This window comes from Ictalurus furcatus, chromosome 18, assembly GCF_023375685.1.
Source record: "Ictalurus furcatus strain D&B chromosome 18, Billie_1.0, whole genome shotgun sequence".
NCBI classification, from domain to species: domain Eukaryota; kingdom Metazoa; phylum Chordata; class Actinopteri; order Siluriformes; family Ictaluridae; genus Ictalurus; species Ictalurus furcatus.
In genome coordinates, this window is record NC_071272.1 from 17,943,672 (window position 1) to 17,969,416 (window position 25,745).

At 38.1% G+C, this 25,745-nt stretch overlaps 1 protein-coding gene across 1 annotated transcript; it reads left to right on the top strand.

The window, feature by feature from the left end:
* Positions 1-25,646, top strand: LOC128622718 (uncharacterized). The gene is made up of 25 exons (XM_053649421.1): positions 1-8; positions 245-311; positions 644-855; positions 7,025-7,140; positions 7,845-7,940; positions 8,950-9,011; positions 9,096-9,498; positions 10,500-10,775; positions 11,799-12,080; positions 12,967-13,242; positions 13,837-13,949; positions 14,000-14,564; positions 14,868-15,022; positions 15,877-15,977; positions 16,111-16,538; positions 16,653-16,961; positions 17,051-17,332; positions 17,677-17,952; positions 19,650-19,907; positions 19,985-20,245; positions 20,418-20,711; positions 21,986-22,291; positions 23,812-23,934; positions 24,760-24,784; positions 24,933-25,646. Exons 1-25 carry the CDS (start codon positions 1-3, stop codon positions 25,165-25,167), a joined length of 5,529 nt encoding a protein of 1,842 aa, XP_053505396.1. The 3' UTR covers positions 25,168-25,646.
* Positions 25,647-25,745: the final 99 nt, after the last annotated feature.

Here is a 25,745-nt window from a genome sequence, read left to right on the forward strand (position 1 = left end):
ATGGCCAAGTGACTTGAATAACAAATACTTACTGGTAAACCACGTTTTGCTGGTTTACTGAACTGACATGATCTTTCTGGTTGCTTGCAGCATGTTCAGGTTTACTCTGGAATTTTTTGAGAGAGAGGTTTTAAATCTGCCATATCACTACAGTGTCATTAAGAATAGTCTTGCGGCAATTTTATTTTTTGAAACCTGCACTTTACCGATTCCTCTGTTCCCTAAAGATCTTTGTCCTCAACAGGGCTGGCTCTTCTCCTGCCCGTAAAAAGCCTTCTTCTTTTAAAAAGAAACCAGCTGATGACTTCCAGGTAAGACAGCACTCAGTCCTTGTGGTTTATTTGCCATCTTGAAAAAGATGCATTAATGCATTATACCTTGCTTGTTAAGCTGAAAAGTAGGCATGCGTGCTTCAGGGTTTAGTGTCTGTGAATATAGAGCACCTCCTACTGGTGAACAGACAATGACAAATGAACTGTTGATGTTTTCCTTGTAACTAAAAGAACAGATGGATCATTTTGTCTTCTTGTAACTGCTACTCATAAACCAGAATCCGGTGACTTAATTTGATACAAGCACTAAAGCAGGAGTGCTGTAATTACTGCAAGATATCTCTCTGTAATACAGTGCACCCTTTCCACAGAACCAGAGCCAGATATACGACAAGCTTCCAAACTCAGCTGATTGTGTCAATTATCATCTGGCGTGTAATAAGGACGGCTATCCAGAACAGCACTCTCCACCCATCCAGCCACCACTCACTTTTCTGCCCCAGCACTCATGCACTCAGAGCAACACGTTCACATACCCTACACCACACGGGCCTAACACTTCATACACCTTCCCTAAAGAACAGTATGTATGAGTATGCACATGCAAACCTCACACTCTTTATCTCCTTCCTTGTACCACTGCTATGTTAGGAATAAATGCAGCCTGATGGAAAGAAGAGTTACTGTTACCATCCAAAAGTTGATTATTTTCCTATAAGTGCATGTCCTGAAGTGTTTTATTCCTCTTACACCATAGCAAGTTGCCAATAATAATGTCATATGCGTTGTCTGTTTATAGTCTCATTTAGTCAGGGGTGAAAAGTGTACAATACAAATTGACTTGAGTAAAAGTACTGCTAGTGCAGTAATGATTCATTAAAAGAAAGTAGTGATCTGAAAAGACAATCTTTTCACTGAAAGGAAAATTACTTAAGTAAGAGTAAATGAGTCATGGTGAAAAGCTACTTAAGTAATTACATAACAAACTACTTTTTTTTTAAATCTCAATTGACACAACTAATCTGAAAATGTTCCATGTGTGAGGAATGATTAAAAAAAAAACAACAACAACAATTACATGAATGAAGTGAACACCACCTTGATTATCAACATTATAATAATAAAGGTAACATTAGCTGGCTAGCTAACTAGGCCAAATGCTGCTGTGGTTTCAGTAGCTTGATAGAGTTTGTTAGCCAGCCAATGTTAATTCATACATGTTTGTAGCTACATAGTTAGCTATCTATCAAAAATGTCCCTTGCACATTATCCTAAGCATTGACCATACGTATATTTAACATGACAGGCAATCGCTACAAAACCTCATCTTAAATTTAATACAAATATTTTAGTCTATAAAATATCAAAAGATCAGGCAAGCTGGTCTAGTTCTGTCATCTAGCTAATGGTTTATCTGTACATGTTCTCACAGGTTGGATGTTGAGCTGTGAAATGCCGATATCTCCATGGGTTTTGGCATGCATAATTTGCAGGTCATTATCATGCTGTTTCTTCTGAAGCATTAAAAACTGGGACAGACACTGTCTCAGACATTGCTGCTGATGATGATGCATTTGGCACCTGAAGTGTAGACTTTTGTCAGGAGACTGCCTTATTTTATTTTTCTGTGGGGGGGACGCGGGAGGGGTTGGGTCTTGTCTTAAAATTCAGTTATTTAAAATTTACACATAAAGACTTTTAATTGGCCTACAGTCATCTGGGGTTCCTCTAACAGTGATCAAGCTGTAGTGTAGTGAATTTGAATATTTGATTTTTGAAAAACTCATGTAAAATGATTTAATTCTACTCAGAAATCTACCATTACAGTAAAACATGTCATGTAGTTTGTTATTTTTCACCCCTGTATTTAATGTTGCAAAATAAGTTAGTTCTTCTAAATGATCACTTACATTAAAACAGCTATAAATAGTTTTTCCCTAACCGGACTGTCTTTTCTCTCACTTGAGGTTAATAAGACAAAGATTGCAGCTTGTTATGTTCCTGAGAAACTGCAAACTGCAATGCCCTCAGTTCTGGAGACTATCCCACGTCAGAAAACGTAAAGTTACAGCTTTACCTGTGATTGGTACAAAGCTCTCACACTGGAGACTCCTTCCATAAGTGTTAAATAAATATTTCCTTAAACTTCACCATATCAACCATTAACTGTTTATGAGGAGTGTCATATGAGTCCCTGTGTATATTATTAATATTATAGAAATAATATTGTATTAAAACAAGCACATTAACATAAACCTGTCATTTGCCTTGCTGTTATAGAAAATTAATCAACACCTTCTAACCAGTCAGATTTGAGAATTCAACAGCACTGTGGTATAAACGTGTCGTGCTTATTCATTTGTCATATTTTGTACATATTCCTAATGTGCATGTTTGGTATAATTTTACTCTGTGAAATATGAAGTATAGCTCATTTTTCATGACATCTAAGTTCCTTATCTGTGTCAAGTTTCATTTTTTATGTTGGTATCTTTTAGAAATAAAGCCCACAACATTTCAAGTCTCTGCATTCACCATTAAAGAAGATCATCTACTCCATGCATTAAATTAATCATTTGTTTGTTTTGTTTATGTAACAATTTTGAATCTCTGGAATGCTGAATTACGCAGTTCAATCTCTAAAGCACAACTTTACACATTTCTTTGCTAAAATGTTCACAGCAAAATTTTAGGGGCATAAAAGCTGACCTAGAATCACACATCTCTCTCAGATTATTAAAGGTATAATTTGTGAAGAAATGTACACATTTTTCTAGTCGAGACATGTTTTGTGTCTGACATTCTTTCATTTTTTTCTTGCATTTTTTAATTATGTTGCTAACAAGTACTGGAAGTCTATCTCATTCAAAATCTTTTCCATAACTTTACAAAATAATTATAGACGTGATTCATATTACATTGTTAAGTTACAGAATCCCATTTTTAAATAAAACATTTCTGTTAAATAACAAGAATAGGCTGTACGTTAAATATATAAAGTTTATACTCCCAGCTTTCTGATACAATTCCATCCATTCCATTCAGGTTATCCAAATGCAGCCCCCCTAATATTACACTGTTCACCTATGGTGACGTTTTGCTCATGTTTATAGATTACAATAATTCACACTTTGTCCAAAACCAAATCTGTGTGCTATCACTGAAGAATTGGATGTGGTTTGAGGCAGATATTTACAGAAACGTTTTTGGGTGAGATGAACGTCCATTACTTGTTATTATGTATAGCTATTATGTAAAAGTTTTGCCTTTTATTACATACAGTCCCCTCTGGAAGTATTGGAATGGCAAGGCCAATGCTATTGCTTTTGCTATACACTGAAGACATGAAGACAATTTCTTGTTGCCCAGGTGTGCCCTGTTAGATTGACTGTTTAAACAATTAATAACCCTGAATGCCTACTCTTGGTGTGAGCCCTGGGTTTCACCTGTAAAGACAACATTTCTTGAATAAACAAACATGAAGACCAGAGAGCTGTCTATGGGAGAAAAGAAAGACATTTTGAAGCTGAGAAAAGACAGAACATCAATCACAGTCAATTATTACGCATAGCCAATACAAGAATTTGGAATGTCCTGAAAAAAAAAAGAAACCACTAAGATACTTACAACCAGACATGGAACAGGTCACCCAAGGAAAACAACAGCAGTTGATGACAGAAACATTGTGAGAGCTGTGAAGAAAAACCCAAAAACAGCAGTCAGTGACATCACCAACTACCTCAACAGGGCAGGGGTGAAGGTATCACAATCAAACTGTTCAAAAAAGACTTCAAGAGCAGAAATATAGAGGCCATACCACAAAATTCATACCACTCATCAGCAGAAAGAATCTGATGGCCATATTAAAATTTGCAAAGAAATACAGAGATGAGCCACAAAAGTTCTGCTCATGATCCAAAACATAATAAATCATCAGTCAAGCACGGTGGAGGTAGTGTCATGGCTTGGGCTTGCATGACTGCTTCGGGAATGGGCTCATTAATCGTTATTGATGATGTAACTCATAATGGTAGCAGCAGAATGAATTCAGAAATCTATAGAAATCCTAATTTATGCCAATTTACAGAGAGATGTATCCAATCTATCTTGGAGGAACTTCCTCATGCAGCAAGACAATGATCAAAACACAACAAAGGAAAAAAGCAGAAAAAAAGTGTACAGTTTTAGAGTGGCCAAGTCAATCTCCAGACCCTAACCTAACTGATCATGAATTTCACCTCCTGAAGAGGAGACTGAAGGGAGAACCCCAACTCCCCCCCCCCCCCCAAAAAACTGAAAGAAGCTTGGGTACAAGCCTGGAAAAACATCACAAAAGAAGAATGTAACAGTTTGGTGTCAATGATTTGCTGGCTTGATGCAGTTATTGCAAGCAAGCATTGCAAGTGTTATTTACTTTACTTTTCTTTAAAAATTGTTTACCACATCTACAGTGCTGTGAAAAAAAAGTATTTGGGTGTTGGGATGCTTTGCTGCTTCAGGACCTGGGCAATTTTCAATAACTGAGGGAAACATGAAAAAATCCTAAAGGAGAATGTCCGGTCTTCAGTCTATATGTTGAAACTCAAGCACAACTGGATTATGCAGGAAGACAATGATCCAAAACATAGGAGTAAGTCCTAGTCCTTGAAGTAAGTAAAAGACTGATCTCCAGTTATCAGAAGCATTTGTTTGCAGTTATTGCTGCTAAAGGTGGTACAACCAGACCCTAAAATCATTAAATCCACCCCTGCACTTAATGTTATCCCACTTAAGTCTCATGGGGTACTTATGGCAAATCATTTAGGGTGAAGGGGTTCAGATGACAAAAAAAGATGTGGAAATCCCTGTTTTAATAAATTGTACTTTGATCACCACACAAAAGAGTACTTCAGGGACTAAAGGTACAGAGAACCAAATGGCAATTTTCAGATTCAGATGTTTTTGACCTAAAAATTTAAATCATCTTCAGACTTGTATCATACGAGAGCAGTTGATGATTTAAAATCTTTACAACCTTATAATTCTGTGTATTAGTCTATAATGTCTGTTGTTCCAGCACTATAGACAGTGTGCTGAATATATACTTTCATTATATGTTTGTGTCCATTATAAATGTGTTTTTGGGGTGTGTTTTTTTTTTAAAATAAATGAATAGATATTGTTTAGTGTTGTCTTTTTCAGTTGATTTGTATATTACCAGTGGTCAAACTGTAAAATGCAAGGGTTGGGTTGGGGTGGGATGGGATGGGATAGAAAGACAAAACATCTACCCACACAGGAGGTTACACAGCTGCACTACTAATATTAACACAATCTTCAAATTTATAAAGTCAGAATCACATCGGATATTATTCACTAGCATCCAATTTCCCATTTCTGATGGTTGAAACAAGGACAGACTTTGATATGAAGCATGCATATGAAAGTATGAATCTGTGGATTGCAAATAAAATATCAAAAATGGTGTTGTTACTTATAGTATCAGCATTAATAGTTAATATGTAAAATTGTATTATTAACTATATAGTCATAATTGGGGAACCAAGCACAAAAAGTGTGCAGACACTCTGTTGGATTTATTTGTTTTATTATTATTATTATAGTAATTGATATTATTTGATTTTTGTCAGCCCCTCCAGGGTTTTGTGATTTTGCGATTGCAGAAATCAAAACAAAATCAAGCAAACTCCACAATATTCTGAGGAGCTTGCAAATTTTCAATTACTGCAGATTTTCTCCAGATTTGGGCAAAGATGCTTCATGTCATAACAAGCATTCAGTCAAAGTCCTCTTCGATTCACGTGTGTCGAACATGAGTACAGCTAAAAGGTCTCATTTACCAACAAAGATACAGTAACTGTGAAAGACTGTGCAAATTTTTCGTGTAATTGCAATTTCACCAATTCAAGTAGATTTCATCAAATAAATAAATAAATAAATAAATAAATAAATAAATAAATAAAAAAGCACAAAGTTGCATCACAAATTTTGAAAAAAGCTGCAGCAAAATCAAGCATTTTTGGCTGCAACATTCACAAAAACTCAGTGAAATCCTGTCCAAACTGCTATGTTATTACTTTGTTTACGTATTAATATCTTTTATATATTACATTTTTTAAACAGTGTGAGTCCCTGTTATATAGGTTGGTACATAACACAGAACTGATTTATGTGTATACAGGTGCATCAAAAAAATTTTAATATCGTTCATTTAATTCAAAAAGTGGCTTTTTCATATATTCTACCTTCATTACTCATAAAGTGAAATATTTCAAGCCTTTTTTTTTTAAAATCTTGATTATGGCTTACAGATCATGGAAATCAAAAATCCAGTATCTCAAAATATTAGAATAAAGAATTTATAATACAGAAATGACGACCTTCTGAAAAGTATGTTCATTTATGCACTCAGTACTTGGTCAAGGCTCCTTTTGCATGTATTACTGCATCAGTGCGGCGTGGCATGAAGGCAATCAGCCTGTGGCACTACTGAGGTGTTATGGAAGCCCAGGTTACTTTGATAGTGGCTTTCAGCTTGTCTGTATTGTGGGGTCTGGTGTCTCTCATTTTCCTCTTGACAAGGTTCAGGTCAGGTGAGTTGGCTGGCCAAGCAAGCACAGTAATACCATGCTCAGCAAACCAGTTACTAGTAGTTTTGGCACGGTGGGCAGGGCAGGTGGAAAAGGAAATCAACATTTCTATAAAGCATGTCAGCAGATGGAAGCATAAAGTACTCTAAAATCTCCTGGTAGACGCTGCATTGATGCTCTATTTGAGATGACACCAGCAAGTGACATGGCACCCCAAATCATCACTGACTGTGGAAACTTCACACAGGACTTGGATTATGTGCCTCCCTCTGTATATGGTAACTGCATAATATATAAGACACAGAGCACAAACACTAATGTACAGACAGAGCCCAGACAAGAATAAATGAATTGGAGAAACAGAGAAGCAGAGAAGATCACAATGATCATAGATCACAATGATCCCTGCAGTGTGCAGTTCTGTTTTTTAATTATGTATAAGTGTATAAAAGTGAGAGCGCTGGTGTAATTATCCAAGTTACACAGAAGCAAGATATGAGAAACTTATTAAAGAGCTATATTGCTGTTTCTTGAAATACGACCTGCTATTAGAACTCAGCATAAGATTGACCTCAAACTGAGAGACGGATAATGAGCATAGAACAAGCAGAGAGTTATAACTAATTCTAGTCTTCATTTGTTGTATAATATTAATTATGTAGAAACACTTTTTTCATAATCACTCAGAGCTCGACCTGCCTGATGCGAAGGAATGGAAAAACACAAAGGCGATGTGCTCAATAATGAATAAGAGACAGGTATCGTCATGTCATCTAAAACCCAGTCTCTCCTCTATACTCCACTGCATTCCTGCAGGTGGAGGCTGGGATCAGTGAATAATTCAAGCCAAATCAGTTTACAGAGATTCGATCAGCTCGCACTCACCTTCCTACTGCCTGCTAGGACTGGGTAATATTTATTTGCAGGGTTTTTTTTTTTTTTTTATCAGTTTTTACCCATTTTTTTGCCATTGTGGATACAGATTGGTCACCAGAGCGTCATGGCACCATGATAAACAGACTGTTAGTGGTGCCTGATTTCTCCATAACTGCATTCCTGCTTCCTCTCCTTCTGCATGGTAAGAGGTCATATATACAGATCGGAAAATATACACCCTTCTTCTGTGGCATCACTTGAAAAAAACCTTTTGTAGCACCTTTATAGCACCTTTAGCATATTAGAATAAAAGGATACTATAACTTTGAACCTTTCACTTTTTTTTTTGCTTAAACCTTTCTGTTGTTGTTGTTGCCATGAAAAGCAGAGTAATCATTTTCCAATACAATGATCCTTCCACATAATTGTAAAATATACTATACAATAAAGAATGTTTTTTTTTGTTCTCTGTGGCACCATTAAAAATAATTTAAAATTCATAACTAAAAAGTACTTTAAGAAACCAAAAATGTTGATCAATGAAACACTAATGAAATATTCTAGTACCTTTATTTTTAAGAATACATGCTGAAATCTCCTATTACATTTATACATTGTACAATGCATTTTTTATTATTATTATTATTACTATTATTGTTGTTGTTGTTGTTGTTAATAATAATAATAATAATAATAATAATAATAATAATAATATGTTTTCCATGGTGTAATGTCATAACCTCATACATTCATATTGAGTTATATCCAGAGTTGCCAGTTGACCATGTTTTAAGGCTAGGATACACAATTTGATTATAATGTAAACAATAACATACTTGTGGGCATGCTGTTACAGGGAAATAATAATAATAAAAAAAAAACACAAGTGAAGTTACTCACCAAAGTTGATTATTTTCCTATGACAGCACATCCAGGTGTGTTTTACTCCTCTTATACCACAACAATTTGCCAATGACTATATTTCTATTTATTAAAGAAAAACACATCATACTTTTTATTTCTTTATAGAGTGTTATAGGTATTACTATAGAAACAGTAACGTATATGAACAAGTGCATTTATAGAAATCTGTGATTTGCCTTGCAGACAGAACTATTGTTATAGTCAACACATTCTGGCCAATCAGAATAGAGAATTCACTGGTGCTGTGGTATAATACATTATAGTAACATTTTGTTGCTTTTCTACAGATACAATATCCATCACTTTCAGCAACTCAAAATTCATCACAGGCTACCCTCAGTGTATCTCTGTAAATTGATACCAACATGAAACAAATGTTAGGCAGAAATCCAGGTTCATAAGGGTTCATAATTTTGTCCTGTTTGTGTTTGAGGGAAGCAATAACTTGCTTTTAATGAAGACCCACTATCTAATATCTACAGGCTTGGAGATAACAGACCCTGGCCAAGTGGCGTACAGAGAAAAAAGAATCAGTGGAGTGGTGGAACATGAGGTAACACTGGAATGTGGCCACACCCTCCCTGATGTGTACATCTGGAGCTTCACTAAACCAGGCACTGAGACAATTCGAGCCGTGGTGTATAACTTTGGCAAGGGTCCAAAGCTGCAACAGCTGGCTCAGGACTTGGGTGACCTGAACATCATCAATAACAATGCCTCTCTGTTTACAAGGAAACTTCTTCTAGCTGCAGAGGGCTTGTACACCTGCCAAGCATTGTATGACAGTATAGAGGGAGCAAGGCTTTACTACTACTATATCTTTCTGCGGGTTTTAGGTTAGTGACAACTGATTTATTTCTCAGCCGTACAAGTCATTCCAAGAATATCAGTGATGCAAATGTCCCCAGTATGTATGTCATTGTTTGTGATTTAGAGCTATGATATCACAAAACTTGTTAAGGATACAGACTCTCAAGACTCACAAGTAAAACTATGCATGTGAAAAGAATGACTAAATTGATAATGTTAATATAAACACTTTTATTATACATCTAACCTGGGCCCAGTTTTCCAAAAGCATCATGAAGTTCAGTTCATGTTTGAATAGTAGAGAGACTGTTTAATATGATGCTTGTTTGATTATATGACAATGCTTTTAAGAAACACAGCCTTGCACATATTTAAAATTATTTTTTTTATTTATTTATTTTTTTTAAAAAAAGCAAAGTCACAATAAATAACGAGCTTGGCAAAATTAGCTATAATGAAATGGGGGTGGCCAAGAATTAAAGCTTGCTTAGGGCTCCAAATGTATTATGGCACTGGAATGGATTATTTTGCTCTGTGTGTTCTACTTGAGTGCAACAGTCTCTCTCTTTGTATGCTGCTGGACCAGAAAGTAAGAGCGTAACTGGAATGTAATGTTTGCTGAACATCATGAACACTTATAGCCTTGGGGGATAGCTATGTTGTTCCATCTGCTCTATTTCTCTTCTTCATTTGTCTCTCTTAGACCTGCTCGCTGTCCTAACAAAAACCCAAGCTTTTAGGTGCTCTGTCCGGTATGTTCTCTAGCCATTTTTTAAAATCCTGAGTGCTGTAGTACTCTAACAACCCCTTGTGTAACTTCTACCTTAAGTCCCACCATCAATCACAAGTGGTTATTTTTTTACACGTTCTTGTACATCCAAACGGAACAGGAATCCAGTGAATTTATGCTTTTAGTAAAGGCTTTCACCTTCTGATGGTCACCCAACTGTCACCCAAACAACTAAACAACTTCCCAAGAAAGGACAAGAATAACAAGAAGTCATTAATGCTGTGATATACCTTACAGTTCCTGTGTCGAATCCCCACATTCGGTTGAGTGATCCCTTAGCAGTTGAAGGCTCATCATTTTGGATGCACTGTGATCTGGAGAACGGCACAGAGCCCATTCACTACATATGGGAACAGGAGAACCGCAGTGGGCAGGTCAGCATACTGGCTGAGCGCAACAGCAGTCTGATCACCATTACTTCAGTTAACCGCAACCACACAGGATGGTTCAGGTGCATGGCCAGGAACGAGGTCAATCAGCAGCGGAGTGACCAGATCTGGCTAGACGTCTTATGTAAGTGGGGGCATTTTCACATATTTAATAATCTTGCTTTCTACATCAACTTATAGGCTGATAGGCAGGTTTGAGTACTTCAGAAACTGCAGATTCCCTGGGACTTTCACATGGGCACAGGCTCACCAAAACTGGACAGTTTAAGACTGTAAAAAGACCAGGTCTTCAGTTTGGGTGAGTCTGTGCCCATAATAGCCTCAGATTCCTATTCTTGGCTGACAGGAGTGGATCCCAATGTGGTCTCCTGTTGCTGTAGCCCTTTATTTGGGTTAGTATATCCTTCCTGGCAGTTTGAACCAATCTGGCCATATTCCTCTGACCTGTCTTATCAACAAGGTGTTTCCACCCACAGAACTGCTGCTCACTCAGTGTTTTTTGTATAAAAACCTGCACGTTACAAGTACTTGAATATTTATTTAATTTAAATCTATATTAGTGTACCCTTGACTTCCTGGTATGTATATTTTCAATTCATCTTTTATTTTATCCTGTGCACTTTTTTTTTCTTTTTCATTTAATTTTTACTACTCGATTAATTGTACAGCATTTTCAGCTACCACATGTATGAAAAGTGCTGTATACAGTAAATCTATTTTATTAGGGGGCCAAGCACCAAAGGTGCATAGGCACCTTATTGTTATTCTACCTTTTCTTCTTCTTGTTGTTCTTCTTTTTCTTATTATGGAACCCCATATAACCATCTGGTAAAAAGTTGTGAAATTTGGCAAACTGATTGGCTAGGGTCTACTGAACATTCTGACTAAATTTGGGCCAAGTGCTGCCAATGGTCTAGCGCCACCATCGGGTCAAATTTGTGCCTAATTTGTTATTATTTGGGCCTTTAATTATTATTATTATTATATTTGGCTTCCCTTTCACCTCTCTCCCTGAGCCATTCAATCAGAGAGCAGCATTTACTGTGTTAAAATCAATAGTTCCAGATGGTTTTCATTTTCTATTCTTTACTCAGTCCTGAAGTATTTCTCTCAACCTTATCATATAATATGAAACCATTCTCTTTAGATGGTCCTGACATGCCACAGATCAGTGGCTCTGTCTACTCAGTAACAGAGGGGGGCTATTCAGCACTGGAAAAAGGAAACGTTTCCCTCATGTGTCAAGCTACTTCTAAACCTCTTAGCCAGTATGTCTGGTTCTACAACAGCTCAGAGATCTACTCTGGACCACAGCTTACCATCACCAACATCCTGCGAGTGCATGCAGGAAACTACACTTGTCTGGCCCAGAACACTTATATCAACAACCATGCACAGAAAACCATCACTCTTACCATCTACTGTGAGTGATACTACACACCGCTGCTATGTACCTACTGGACTCATTTCGATTCTTTTTTTTTCTTTTTTTCTGCTGTCTATGTGGATGAGCACTCGTTTTACATTCCATTACACTGCTCTAGCTAAAAGTTCATGTCACATCCTGTCAAAACATTCTTTCTTTCTTTCTTTCTTTCTTTCTTTTAAAGGACATAAACAGTGATTCAGACTTGAAATGGAATACTTGGCAAAGGCTATAAAATTACAATTATTCAGTTACTCTGTCTACATGTATCTCCAACTTTGTTAGATATTACAGAAAGATGCTCACGTTTAACCAAATTGTGGGGTGCCAGTGGTAAATGCTAAATGGTCTGCACTTAAATAGCGCCTTTCAACCTTAGTGGTACTACAAAGCGCTTTACACTTACACTTACATTTACGTTTCTCATTCACCCTTTCACACACACACTCAAACCAATGGCAGCACAGCTGCCATGCAAGGTGCTAGCCTGCCATCAGGAGCAACTTTTCAATGTCTTGCCCAAGGACACTTCAGCATGTGGGCCAGGGATCAAACCACTAACCCTATGATTGGACAACCTGCTCTAAAAACAAAACACTATTTATGAAAATCTTTATGCTTAAAAAAAAAAACACATCCTGACAAATGTGTTATTAAACCTACAGTATATGTTTATTTTTGGTCATTTAAATGAAGGGTGCCAATAAATAGCATTTAAAACCTGCATAGCACATAGCAATAATCAATAACATAGCCATAAGCAATGACAGATAAGCCCTAAATTATTGGGCTTAAATTCAGGAGTATTCATTTGCATTATGAAATTGATACCAGATAGCCAGGATCCAACACCCAACCACTATGTGACTTAATGGGTTTCTTCCCACAGATCCACCAGATGGTGTTCCTTCATGTTCTATTTTCTCAACAAACAACTACACTGACCTGGCTCTCTTCTGTTCCTGGGAAGGGGGTATCCCTCCAGCTACCCTCAACTGGAGTCCATATGTGAATGGACAGAACTCACCAGGTATCGCTAACATCACTCGGATTCAGCCAGGCCCTGTGATGGCTAACAACTCTGTATTCACCTGCTATGGCTCGCATGTTGCACTAAATAGCACACAAACCTGCAGCACCAGGACATGTAAGTATGAGCTCACTCGTACAAATCAGTATTGTTTGGTTAATTGTTGTTTGGTAGATTTCCGCAGATGTCAGTGAGTTTGAATAGAATGTTAACTATGGAAGTTCTAAGTTAAAAAATTTAAATCAATAAAAAGTTTTGTTTGATGACATATAGAAAAACAATGTAGAAGGACAAATTACTTAGGTGTGTTGGTACTCTTAAGATGTCTCTCATTGTCACGGATTTTCCCTCACGTTGAGTGCCAGAGCATTCAGTGCACATGAACTGCCGAAGCGTGATAGCACGCACTATCGGGCTGCCACTGACAATGTTTACTTTTGACGTGTGTTTTGTTTTGGTTTCTGTATCAGTTGACCTGTTTATGCCTATTTGTTCATCACCTGACCCTGTGCCTGTTTTTTTTTTATTACTTTTTTGCCTATCGATTTTGGATTTGTCTGCCTGTATCTTTAATAAAAGTGAAGCCAGCAGGGGGTGCTCACCCTGTGGTCTGTGTGGGGATTAATGCCCCATTATAGTGACGGGGACACTATACTGTAAAAACAACACCATCTTTCGGATGAGACGTTAAACCGAGGTTCTGACTCTCTGTGGAGGTCTCCCCTGCAGAGCTCCAGCCAGAGGTCCATGTGGTGCCCTCATCTCCTGAGCCCCAGTGTGAGACCGATGAAGTGGTCTATCCAGCCATGATCCTGAAAGAGGTCAACGAGGCAATCTCCCAGGTTCTTGTACAGTTAGAGGTTGACGGCACCAAGTCCTGTTCACACCAGAGGCCAACGAGTTGGCCTACCAAGTCATGTTCACAACTGAGGCTGACAAGGCTGCTTCCCAAGCCATGTTCCTGCCAGAGGCTGACAGCATGGCTTCCTATGCTATCTTCCTATCTGAGGTCGACGGCATGGCCTCCCATGCCACATTCCTGTTTGAGGTCGATGGCATGGCCTCCCATGCCATATTCCTGTCCAAGGCCGATGCCATGGCCTCCCATGCCATGTTCCCAACTAAGGCTGATGAGAGGGCCTACAAAGCCCTGTTCAAGCCTGAGGCTGACAAGATGGCCCACCAAGCCATGTTCTATTCAGAGACTGACGAGACGGCCCACCAAGCCATGTTCTGGTCAGAGGCCGACAAGATGGCCCACCAAGCTTTGCTCATGCCTGAGGCTGACAAATCAGCCTCCCAAGCCAGGTTCCCACCTAAAGGAGCATTCAAACATACAGCGATTCGCAGTGACAAAGCAACCAGAGACCATTCATTTTCAATGAAAGCTGGTGACTTCCATCAATATGAGCAACAGCGACCACTGGTGACTAGATGTGGGTCCAGCGACTTTGAAAGTTGAGAAAAGTTTAACTTTATCCAAATTTGGAGTGACTTGGTGCAGCGACTACCAATGGGAGTGAAGACAGTAGAGCGCACGTGATCTGTAGCCATCCGTGATCACTAGCAGAAGCAACGCCATTAGGGCAGTAGCCATTTAGCTTAGCTTAGCTTAGGATCTTAGCAGGTTTAAAGCAAAACTAAAAATAATAAAAGAAATAATAATGAAACATACTCACTTTTTGTTGCAATCAAGCAAAATCCCAGTGTAGCTCCTATCTTGGGTGAAGTGTCTGGCTTGTCGTTGCTTCTGTGCCCAGGAACGAGCAGCACCAAGCCGGATATTTCACCCAGGAAACACAGAGGCCACGGACAAAGAGCTGTGGTCCAGCTCCCGGTCACCATCAAACATATAGTGAATGACGCCCTGATGTTGATTCTCACTTACAGAGATTTTGCTCAATTGCAGCAAAAAGTGAGTGTGACCATAAGCTAAGCTAAGCTAATTGGCGCTTGCGCTTTTGCCACAGATAGAAGACCGCAAAGAACACACACTGCTTCTCTTTCATCTTATAGGATATGATGCATATATATACTGGTGAAATTTACATAAGGTTGCTCTCTCCAGAATGTTTCATTTTAGCAGCAAGAAAACTGGTTTGTTGTCAAAAGTGGAATGTTAGTTGCGCCACCCATGTTACTATAGCAACCAGTAGTAAGAACGCCTACCGGCAACTTCATAGTACAGTGACTGGCGACTTGTAGCGATAAAATCGCTTATGTGTGAATTAAGAACTATGGTGATCATATCCCAGCCCAGCCATCTGACCCCAGCGAGCCTGTCACTGACTCACCGCCTGCTTTTCACCTGTATGCCCCATATATGCTCCCTAGCTCCGCTGGGAAAAGCCTACTACTAAAACCATGTCTACCTTGGGATTATGAGTTCAGTGTGTGTTTTTTGCCCATAATAGGGCCAGGACCACGGTTTTTGGGCCTTTTGGCGGGGGGGGGGGGATGACATTTTTTCAAAAATGTAAAACAAATTAGTAGTCTTAAAAAAACAACCGCAACATTCACCAGGCAGTTACTAAGGTGTATTTAATAAAATGCTTATTTGGCTTGTGTATCAATTATGTTTTGTAAATAATAATATGGATAACTAGCTATGTTATCTAGTTACTGTTCAATTATCAGTTAAATTAGAACTAAAATTTGCTGATCCAGTGTTTGAGTCTTACACCTTCTGGAACTGTCTTTTAGTTTGTTTGGATTTTTAAAAACTTGATGTTCTATATCACATCAATCTTCATTCTCTGGTTCCTATAGGGCTGCCCTATGGAGAACCTCAGTGCTCTGCCAATTCCAGCGTTAATAATGAGTACCTGCTGCTGTCCTGCTCCTGGGAGGGTGGTGTCCCTCGGGCATTGGTGTGGTGGACTTCCAGTTCAGGAGACATGCAGGGTTTACCTGAGGAGAATTCCAACATCCTGGTGCTGCGATCAAGTGCCACATACAACGGCAAAATCTTTGCATGTCATGCCAAACATCCACTGATTAAAGCGAGCAAGAAATGTGTGGTAATACTCGGTACGGACCACTCAAAAGATGCTCAAAAACTGAAATATTGATCACTATCATAACAATTTCAATATTAGTACTATATGAAGAGATTCAACACCACTTCTCCCTTACAGAGAAGCCAGTCTTGATGCCTCAGCAGAGCGTGGTTTCTGTTTTTGAGGGCAATGATATCCAGCTCACCTGCCTGCTGTATAAAACTTACCCTCCAGTCACGAAGTTCATGTGGTACAACAACTTAAGGCAGACTGTAGGAGACAAACCAAAGAAGTATGTCATTCAGCAAGCTGGAACCTGGTCCAACCTGACTGTACGTGAGACAGACAGCAAGGTGGACAGTGGACAGTACTGGTGCTCTGCTAGCAATGCTCTTGGAGGAACAGAGATTTCCATTTTACTGCTGGTGATGAGTGAGTTGATGAACCGAGAATGAAAATTAATGTACAGTAAAACAAGTAACCTGAAATTTTATTCATGTTCACTTGGGATGATCATTAGTGCATTTCAATGCATTCCTGATTCAGGGTACCCAACACCTCCCAACGTGACCATCAGTAAGATCATATACAGTGGGCGTCAGAGGACAGATGTCAACATGGAGTGGTTGGTTCAGGAATATGGTGACATCACTGGGTTCTTCATTGAGTGTCAAATGCTCAATGTCCCTGAGAAGCGTGACGTTGTCCCTGTCTGGCAGAAAGTCACAGAAAATCTACAACCCAGCACCCGCAGCTACCAGATCACTAATCTGGACCCCAGTACCATGTATGCATTCCGTGTAACACCTGTCAATCGCCGTACCTTTGGATATCCTTCCGAGATCAAGAGCCCAGGTGAGAACTGATATTTTAATGTGAAACTGGTTTAATGTCTAACAGCTGAAGTTTCAGTTAGCATATCTGTAGTCTTTGCCATTTTACAGTGTCAACACCTGTGTCCAAACCCTACATCCTGCTGAATGACCCATCACCTGTGGAAGGAGCATCTGTGTGGATGCACTGTAGTTTGGATGTTGGAACTGATCCTATAAAGTACACATGGGAGCATGAGAGCCGCAGTGGGCTGGTCACCATATTATCGAAGGGCAACAGCAGTTTGATTAACATCACCTCTGTGACCCGTAATCACACAGGCTGGTTCAGGTGCCTGGCAAGGAATGAGATTAATCAGCAGCGCAGTGACCGACTCTGGTTGGGTGTTATATGTGAGTGAGAGCTGCCTTGGTTTCAAAATCTCTAATGCTCTGGGTTTTTTTTGCAGATAACTTTACCCTTGGTCTGTTGGGTGCTTCTCTGACTAAATCCCTCCTTACTTCCCAGAAATAATTTCACAGCAACTGGGTTGACTACTTATGCAATCAATGAATGCAATTGTTTTAATTTTGCAAACTGTATTGATTCCACTTCAATATTATGGCCTATTTTGTGTATATACATATCATATAATCCCATGAATCCATTTACATTTCAGGTTGTTACAATACAAATTGTGTAAAAACTCAATACTTTTGCAAACCACTGTAGATTACATGCTGGGTTTCTCTAATAGTTGGTCCAGATCTGCCACAGGTTGACGTGACACCCTACTCAGTAACAGATCGAGGATACTCAGCTCTGGAGAAAGAGACTGTTTCCCTTCTATGTGAAGCCTCCTCTAACCCTCCCAGTCAATACGTCTGGTTCTACAATAACTCCCAGGTCTACACCGGACCACAGCTCACCATCACCAATATCATGCGAATACACACAGGCTCCTACTCCTGTCTGGCCCAGAACACTTACCTAAACACTCGCTCCAAGAAAACCATCACTCTCACTGTCTACTGTGAGTTCTCCAGTCTTCTACCTTCTACTGTCATGAGTCTGCTAAATTCATGTAGTTATCTTCATCTACTCTTTATAGACTTCTAGGTTTTGTATCATATCTTTGACTTGACTTTTCTGAATCTTCTCATCTAGTATCAGTATTAACTTTAAAACATAAATACTATCTGTGGTGTGCCTAACGTGCCTATTTAGAGTTATGAGTCTAAATTGTTCCAGTAAAACAAGTATTTTCTAAAATTTCTCAATTCACTAAATATTTCAATTGAAAATGAATTTAGTAATTTGTCATCGGCTAGGAAGAAGCTTACCCAGGAAGAGTCATAAAAACACATACTTTCAGGACAAACAGACAACACATTTCTCTACTAACCATAAACACTAACAAAACAAAGGAACTAAAGAACAAATTAAAATGCAGTTGCAGGTTCTCGCAAGTATGCAAATGATTGAGCAATGATGCTACAATAAATAATATTAATAATATCTCTCTATTCCCTTATAATTACCTTATATTTGCTTATACCACAGCACTGTTTAATGCTTGATACTGATTGGCTGACAGACATTCAGAGGTATGCAATTATTTTTCAGTAAATGCAAAGCTATTTATAGTAGTTCCAGTCAGATCTTGATCGCATTACATTTCCATATCACTTTGCAAAGTTAACTGAAATAACAGAAAAGTTATTTTCCACAGCACACACATTTAACAACAAACAAAATGACAGACAATTTAGATTAGTAGACACATGATGCGCACCAAAGGTGGCAATGCGGCCATGACGTGAAGTGGAGGCTTGATTTATTTCTTTATTGTATTTTCTGCAGTAATAAAAAAAAAGGAAAATCCAGTGTAGGCCTATCAATATGTATTTATTTATTTGGACTATTTTTATATTATCAGCATGTAATGAAAAAAAAAAAAAAAACCCTGTGAAATCTCAATATACTCTCTCTCTCTCTCTCTCTCTCTCCCCAGTAACTGCATATCAATGGCTCAAGCCTCCGTTACTCGTTCTAAAATGAGGTTTTGGAATTAGCAACAGAGGCTTGAGATGGGATGCGTAAAAATTTAGTTCCACTTTTCAGGAACTAATTTTTAAATGTGTTCCGAAATAAAACAGTTGAACACTGTTTTGAGGTGTGGTAACTGTGGTATAAGCGGTATAATAATAAAAATGAAAATAATAAAATAATTCACATGGTCAGCATCAATAATCAAATAGGCTGTGGCATTCAAGTGATGATTGATTGGTATTAACAGGCCCAAAGTGTGCCAAGAAAGCATTCCCCACACCATTACACCACCATGGATTCATGTGGTTAGTGCAAAATTCTGACCCTACCATCTGTGTGCCTTAGCAGAAATCGAGATTCATCAGACCACATTTGTCCCATCATCAAAATCACTGAGATCACAATTTTCCCCCATTCTGAGGGTTGATTTGAACATTACCTGAAGCTGCTGAGTCATATCTGCATGATTTTATTTATTTATTTATTTTGCATTGTACTGCTGCCAAATGATTGGCTGATTAGATAATTACATGAATATGTAGGTGTACAAGTGTTACTAATAAAGTGTTCTGTGACTGTATCTTTTAGCTTATCTTTCCCAATTTTCATGTTCATTTTCCAGAGATTATAAACAGGCCTTGTGTTTAAGTCCTAAGATATAATGTTTTGTTTCCTCAGATCCACCAGACGGCAGTCCATCTTGTTCTATTTTCCCAGTGAACAACTACACTGACTTGGCTCTGTCCTGTTCCTGGAAGGGAGGTTATCCTGCACCTACCCTAAACTGGACTCCATATGTAAATGGAGACATCAGAGACAGTGTTGCTAACATCACTCGGATTCAGCCAGGGCCTGAGACGGCTAACAACTCTGTATTCACCTGCTATGGCTCACATGTTGCGCTAAATGTTGCCCAAACCTGTATCACTAGAACTTGTGAGTATGGTATATAATATGCTTCTCATTGACCTGCCAGAACTCAGATACTACTACAAATATCTTGCATTTCCCAGGGCTGCCATATGGAGAACCCAAGTGTTCTGCATATGCGACTCGTAATAATGAGTACCTGATGCTGTCCTGCTCCTGGGAGGGTGGCTTCCCTCGGGCTCTGCTGTGGTGGGCTTCTAGTTCAGGAGATATGCAAGGAACATCTGAGGAGAATTCCAACATTCTGGTCCTGCGTTCCAGTGCCACCTACAGTGGCAAAGCATTTGTTTGCCATGCCAAACATCCACTGGTTAAAGAGAGCAAGCAGTGCATGTTAAAGTTAGGTAAGGGCCATTTCTTAAAAAAATTGAGAGGGAACATGAGGGACAATATAAATTATATATATATATATATATATATATATATATATATATATATATATATGGACATTTATTATGGAATTTTCCTTAGCGTTTATCACTTTGTGAACTGTTTTGCAATATGTATCCTTTCCAGAGGCACCAGTGTTGATGACTCAGCGCAGTGTGGTTTCAGTGTATGAAGGCAGTGATGTCCAGTTGACCTGCGTCCTGAGTAAAAACTACCCAGTGGTCACAGAGATCACCTGGTACAATAACTTAAAGCAGAACGTTGGTGAGACACCCAAGAAATACGTCCTGGAGCAAGCTGCCGCCTGGTTTAACCTGACCGTGAGGGAAACAGACAGTGAAGCAGACAGCGGACAGTACTGGTGCTCGGCTGCTAATGCTGTCGGAGGAGCAGAGATTCCCATCTTGCTCCTAGTAATGAGTGAGTCTGCTGCAGATGTTAACACCTTAGGAACTCTCCATTTAACTGAAATGTGCAATATAGATGAGAATACAATATCCTGCAGTAAAATAGTGATGAAATGTACAAAGTCTAAGTGACTTTATGGGTTGAGAAGAATTACAAGATTGCAGTTTCTACACACACTTTGCATATAGTACATTATATAGCATATAGAACAGTTTCTTATGCAGGCATCTTTCATATGATAGCAAAAGGTACTAGTACACTGTTAGAAGTTTGGATCAGTGCACTTTTTGTGCTGATATGAAAAAAAGATGCTCAGGTGACATGGACACTATAACCATAACAACACACTCACCTGCCATAGCTATTATTGTCTAACGCACTAGCCTAGCTTTTTATCTAGATTAGATTTATTATTCGTAGTAATGCAAATGAAAACCAGATTCGTTTAACTCCAGTGATGACAATGTTAGTTAAAAGGCAGAAATGTTAGCTTAAAAGGCAGAAAATCAAGGGAAGAGCTGCTTGTGTGACTTGACTGTATGCAGCCACAGTTGCGGTGAATGCCTCAACAATAGTTGTTATGTTTAGTTACACTGCAACATTTAGAATATTGTCAATGAAATATTCAATGTCATAAATCTCACTCACTCACAAGGCTAATTTTTTACTGCCACTTTGTTGTCCATGCTTGTTTCCATGAGCTGTGACCTGATTGGTTTCTAGGTTTAAAAAAACCCAAACAACAACACAACAAAAAATGCTTGATGTCACTCACTGCTTTCTAAAAAGTTGCTAATAACACATGGCAATGAGACATTGTTAGCTAAACATATGACTAGCTAAGGTTATGACAGCCTAAGAAAGTTTGCAGTCACTTAACAAAACACCCAATCTAAATCAGCATAAGATCTTCCACACAGTGTGTTCCACACAGATGTGAAATGAAACTAAATAATCCAGTTAGTATTTAAGAAGTAATAAAAAATGAAAGAGGCCATACACTTATTGAGTCCTTTGAAAGATTACATTACTCATTATATTTTTAATCATGTCATTTGTAATCAGTACCAAACTACATTTTCTCAATAATATACCCAGAGCTGTTTGCAAATTCTGACAGAACAAGAGGAATGGAGTGAAATTCATTAAACATAATGATAATGCACAAAAATTCATTGAACAAACACATGTTGATTGTGCTATTCTCTATTAAAGATTATCTAGACATTAAAAATTTGAATCCTACTTCCTATTCACGCCAACATATATCTAATTTCATGATTTAGGGTACCCAATACCTCCAAATGTGACCATCAGTAAGATCACATACAGCAGCCAGCAGAGGACAGATGTCATGTTGGAGTGGTTGGTCCAGAGAGATGGAGACCTCACTGGGTTCTTCATTGAGCGTCAGAGGCTCCCTGTAGGCAAGACTGATATTGTTCCTCTTTGGCAGAAAGTGGTAGTAGATCTGGATCCAAGCACCCGCAGCTACCTGATAACCAATCTGGATCCTAGTGGGAAATATGCATTCCGCGTGACTGCTGTCAATCACCGAACCACTGGACATCCATCAGAGGTCAAAAGCCCAGGTGAGAAGAGCATTCTAATGTGAACATTTAACGTGTTCATTTTCCTAAATTCACTTTATGCATTTAATCTTGGGTTTACAGTATTCATCATATTTTTCATAAACTGACATGAAATTGCTCAAAACAGACTTTAAAATGTTTATAGATTAGCTCTAAAGCTCCAAATATATTATACAAAATAATGAAATCATATGTAATGCCTTGAATAAGTATTCACCCCCTTGACCTTTTCCACATTTGGTTGAAGAACATAGCTAAACAATCAGCATCATGAAGACCAAGACAAGTCCAGGACAAATTTAATTATGTTCCACAGGATGTTCAAAGTTTGGGATTTAAAAAATAATAATAATTATTGTTTTTTTACAGTTTCATTTTTATTGAACATTTCTGCTGTACATTTCTGCTGAACATTTCTGCTGAACTAAACATTTCTGCTGAACTAAACATTTCTGCTGAACATTTCTGCTGAACATTTCTATTGAACATTTCTGCTGAACTAAACATTTCTGCTGAACTAAACATTTCTGCTGGACATTTCTGCTGGACATTTCTGCTGAACATTTCTGCTGAACATTTCTGTTGAACATTTCTGCTGAACTAAAAATTTCTGCTGAACATTTCTGCTGGACATTTCTGCTGAACATTCCTGCTGGACATTTCTGCTGAACTAAACATTTCTGCTGAACATTTCTGTTGAACATTTTATGAACATTTTATATATATAAAAAAATTATAATTATAACCAAACCTTGGTTGATACTTTTCCAGAACTTTGCTCCAGGCTTGTTTTGATCTTGAGCTCCTTGGTCTTCATGATGCTGTGTGGTTAGGTATGTTCTGTAACAAACTCTTTGGCCTTCCAGGAACAGGTATATTTACTGTATATTGAGATCATGTAACACTTTGATTTTATTTGTAAATCATTTCAAAAGCTATACCGATTTTTTATGGGCTATTTTGTGTAGATTCATACATATAATCCATAATAATTAAGTCAATTTCAATAACATGTTGTAACACTACAAAATGTGGAAAAGTTCAAGGGAGGTGAATACTTAAAGGAGGTACAGTATTTGAGAAACACTGGATTTGAGCAAAACACACCTGCACTATGGGCTTCAAAAAAATATTTGGAATATTTTAGCAAAACTGTAAGCTCTTTACCCATTTTAATGTTTTCCATTGGTTAAGCATTTTCCCCAGGCCATCAGAAGATTTTCTTCAAGCCTTTTTTGTAGGAGTCTTGGGTCACATTTGCTGTGCTATGATGAGGGCAGACTGCCACACTAAATTCCACAATGTACACAAGTACAATACTTAAGCTGAATGTGAAAGCAGTATTAATACATTTGCCAAAAGAAATTCACAGGAGAATGTTATTTATGAACTACTGAATTGTTTTATAATGACCGAGTCAGTGGTTATATTTAAAGCCATTAAATTGAAACTACACTGGAGAACTATAATTGCCAAGTGTCATTTTCAGTAATCGTTTAAATGGCAATGTTGTCTTCCAGCAAATCCACCCTTTAAAGCTTATCCTGCTGTTATTGGAGCAGCCATTGGAGGCATGCTTCTGGCAACATTATCTACAGTCCTGCTCTTCATTTTTGTGCTGCGGAATCGCAACAACAATCCTCGTGAGTGTGACACAGCTATATACATTGTATCAATTTATACTACAGCAATGTTCAATTGTCAAATCTGATTGGTCAGAAGGTGTTGATTCATTTTTGTGTAACAGCAGCTCTGACAGTAATTCCGACAGCAAGGTACCATATAATTACTCTGTAAGGAGATGCTTATTTAACATTTATAGAAGGACCAGCAGCAGCTCATGACCATAGGTTTTGGTGGGGCAGGACAACATTAATGATGACATTGCCTTAAACACAATTAAGTCAATAGGCTATCACATTTGACTTGAGCTGTCGGCTACTATTTAGTCCATTTTAACCGTAACCATATAATAGACAGTTGAGAGTCGACAACATTCAGTCATCCATTTTCTCAGCCTTTGCATGGGAAACAGGTCACCATGCTGTACATACATTTCTGATATATGGACATTATCCACCCCAGAATCCACCTTTACCTCTCCTAATCTTTGCAATGTACAGTATCTTACAGTAGAAATGGTTATGTACATCATAGACACATTGTCTGCACTTACACTTTTCCTTTGCTTGTGGAAACATTCGATTTCATTCTTGGGTGCTGAACATGCTGATTAGTGAGTGCACACAGCATTTTTTTTTTTCAATCACCATTTTTAAAAGTCTGTTGAGGTGCATACAGCTGTTATAGGAAAATAATCACCTTCAGGATGGAAACAGTAACTCTGCTTCACATCAGGCTGCATCCCATCACCCTGTCATTGATTATTTTCTGTAACAGCATGCTCCCTTGTGTTTTATTCTTTTCATATATCATCTTAGATTAATATGGTGTCTATGTTTGTACAGGTCTTCATGACATGATATTTGGCAGGTAAGTAATGACCTCCAAATGATTTTTAAAATTCATATGCTATATGCAACCAGTACAGACAAAAGTGATGTGTCTGTGACATGAAACGAAATAAAGCAGCATATTTATTAATGTAGCCTACTTTAATAGAGTGACTTTGGTTTTTAAGGCATAACAGCCAGTCCAGAGAAAATATCAACTTCCCAGAGGATGAGGTTGTTGGAGGAGCACAAGATAAGGGTGGCAGAGGAGAGATAAAGCCAGGTAGGTTTTTTTTTTTTTTTAACGCAGGAATCGTTCTTTGCTTTCACTTCAGAAGTCCTAATTTAATAATTCTTAACTTTTTCAGGACCATCGATGGCCCAGCCAAGATCTGCTGCAATGCTCACAGCCACCTCCCCTGACAACAACCAGGCAAAATCCCCTTAACAGTGGTCTCTCATAATGCAAACCAAATCTTCAATCATCTACTTTATATTAACTGACAATGAAACCCAAAAAATGCAAAAACTTTTCCTGCTTAAAGGGCTCTATGACAGTAGGAAAGTAGTAGGTAACACATTTTTAATACAGTTCTTGCTACATGTTTAAAACATTTTTAAATGTATTTTATACTATAACTTTAATGGCACTTTAATATCTCACTAGCAAATTACAATGTGCTTTACTAATTACAACGCTATAGGAGTTCATATACTACAGTCGAATCTGGTTATTTAACATTTTTATAACAGTCAGAGGTAAAGTTGTTGTTTTAAGTTTTCTGCCATGGAAAATCTTCAGGACATAGGGATTTGCAGTTTCCTGGTAGCATGACAAGCTGCATTTTTGTATAATTAACTTCTAGAGGAGAAAAAAGATAGCCTGGTGAGGTGAACAACTGTTTCTAACTGCTATAACATAAGTGATAACAGGTCATCATTAAAAGTAACTATAAAAGGATAAAAACTATGGTGTGTCATTTTTTAATAAATAAAAATTT

What these genes read in the sequence shown, in the direction of transcription:
- LOC128622718 (XM_053649421.1), top strand. An exon ending in GCTACCCTCAGTGTATCTCT is followed by an intron (nt 9,012 to 9,095) that starts GTAAATTGATAC and finishes TTTGTGTTTGAG; the next exon opens with GGAAGCAATAACTTGCTTTT. An exon ending in TTCCGAGATCAAGAGCCCAG is followed by an intron (nt 16,962 to 17,050) that starts GTGAGAACTGAT and finishes GCCATTTTACAG; the next exon opens with TGTCAACACCTGTGTCCAAA.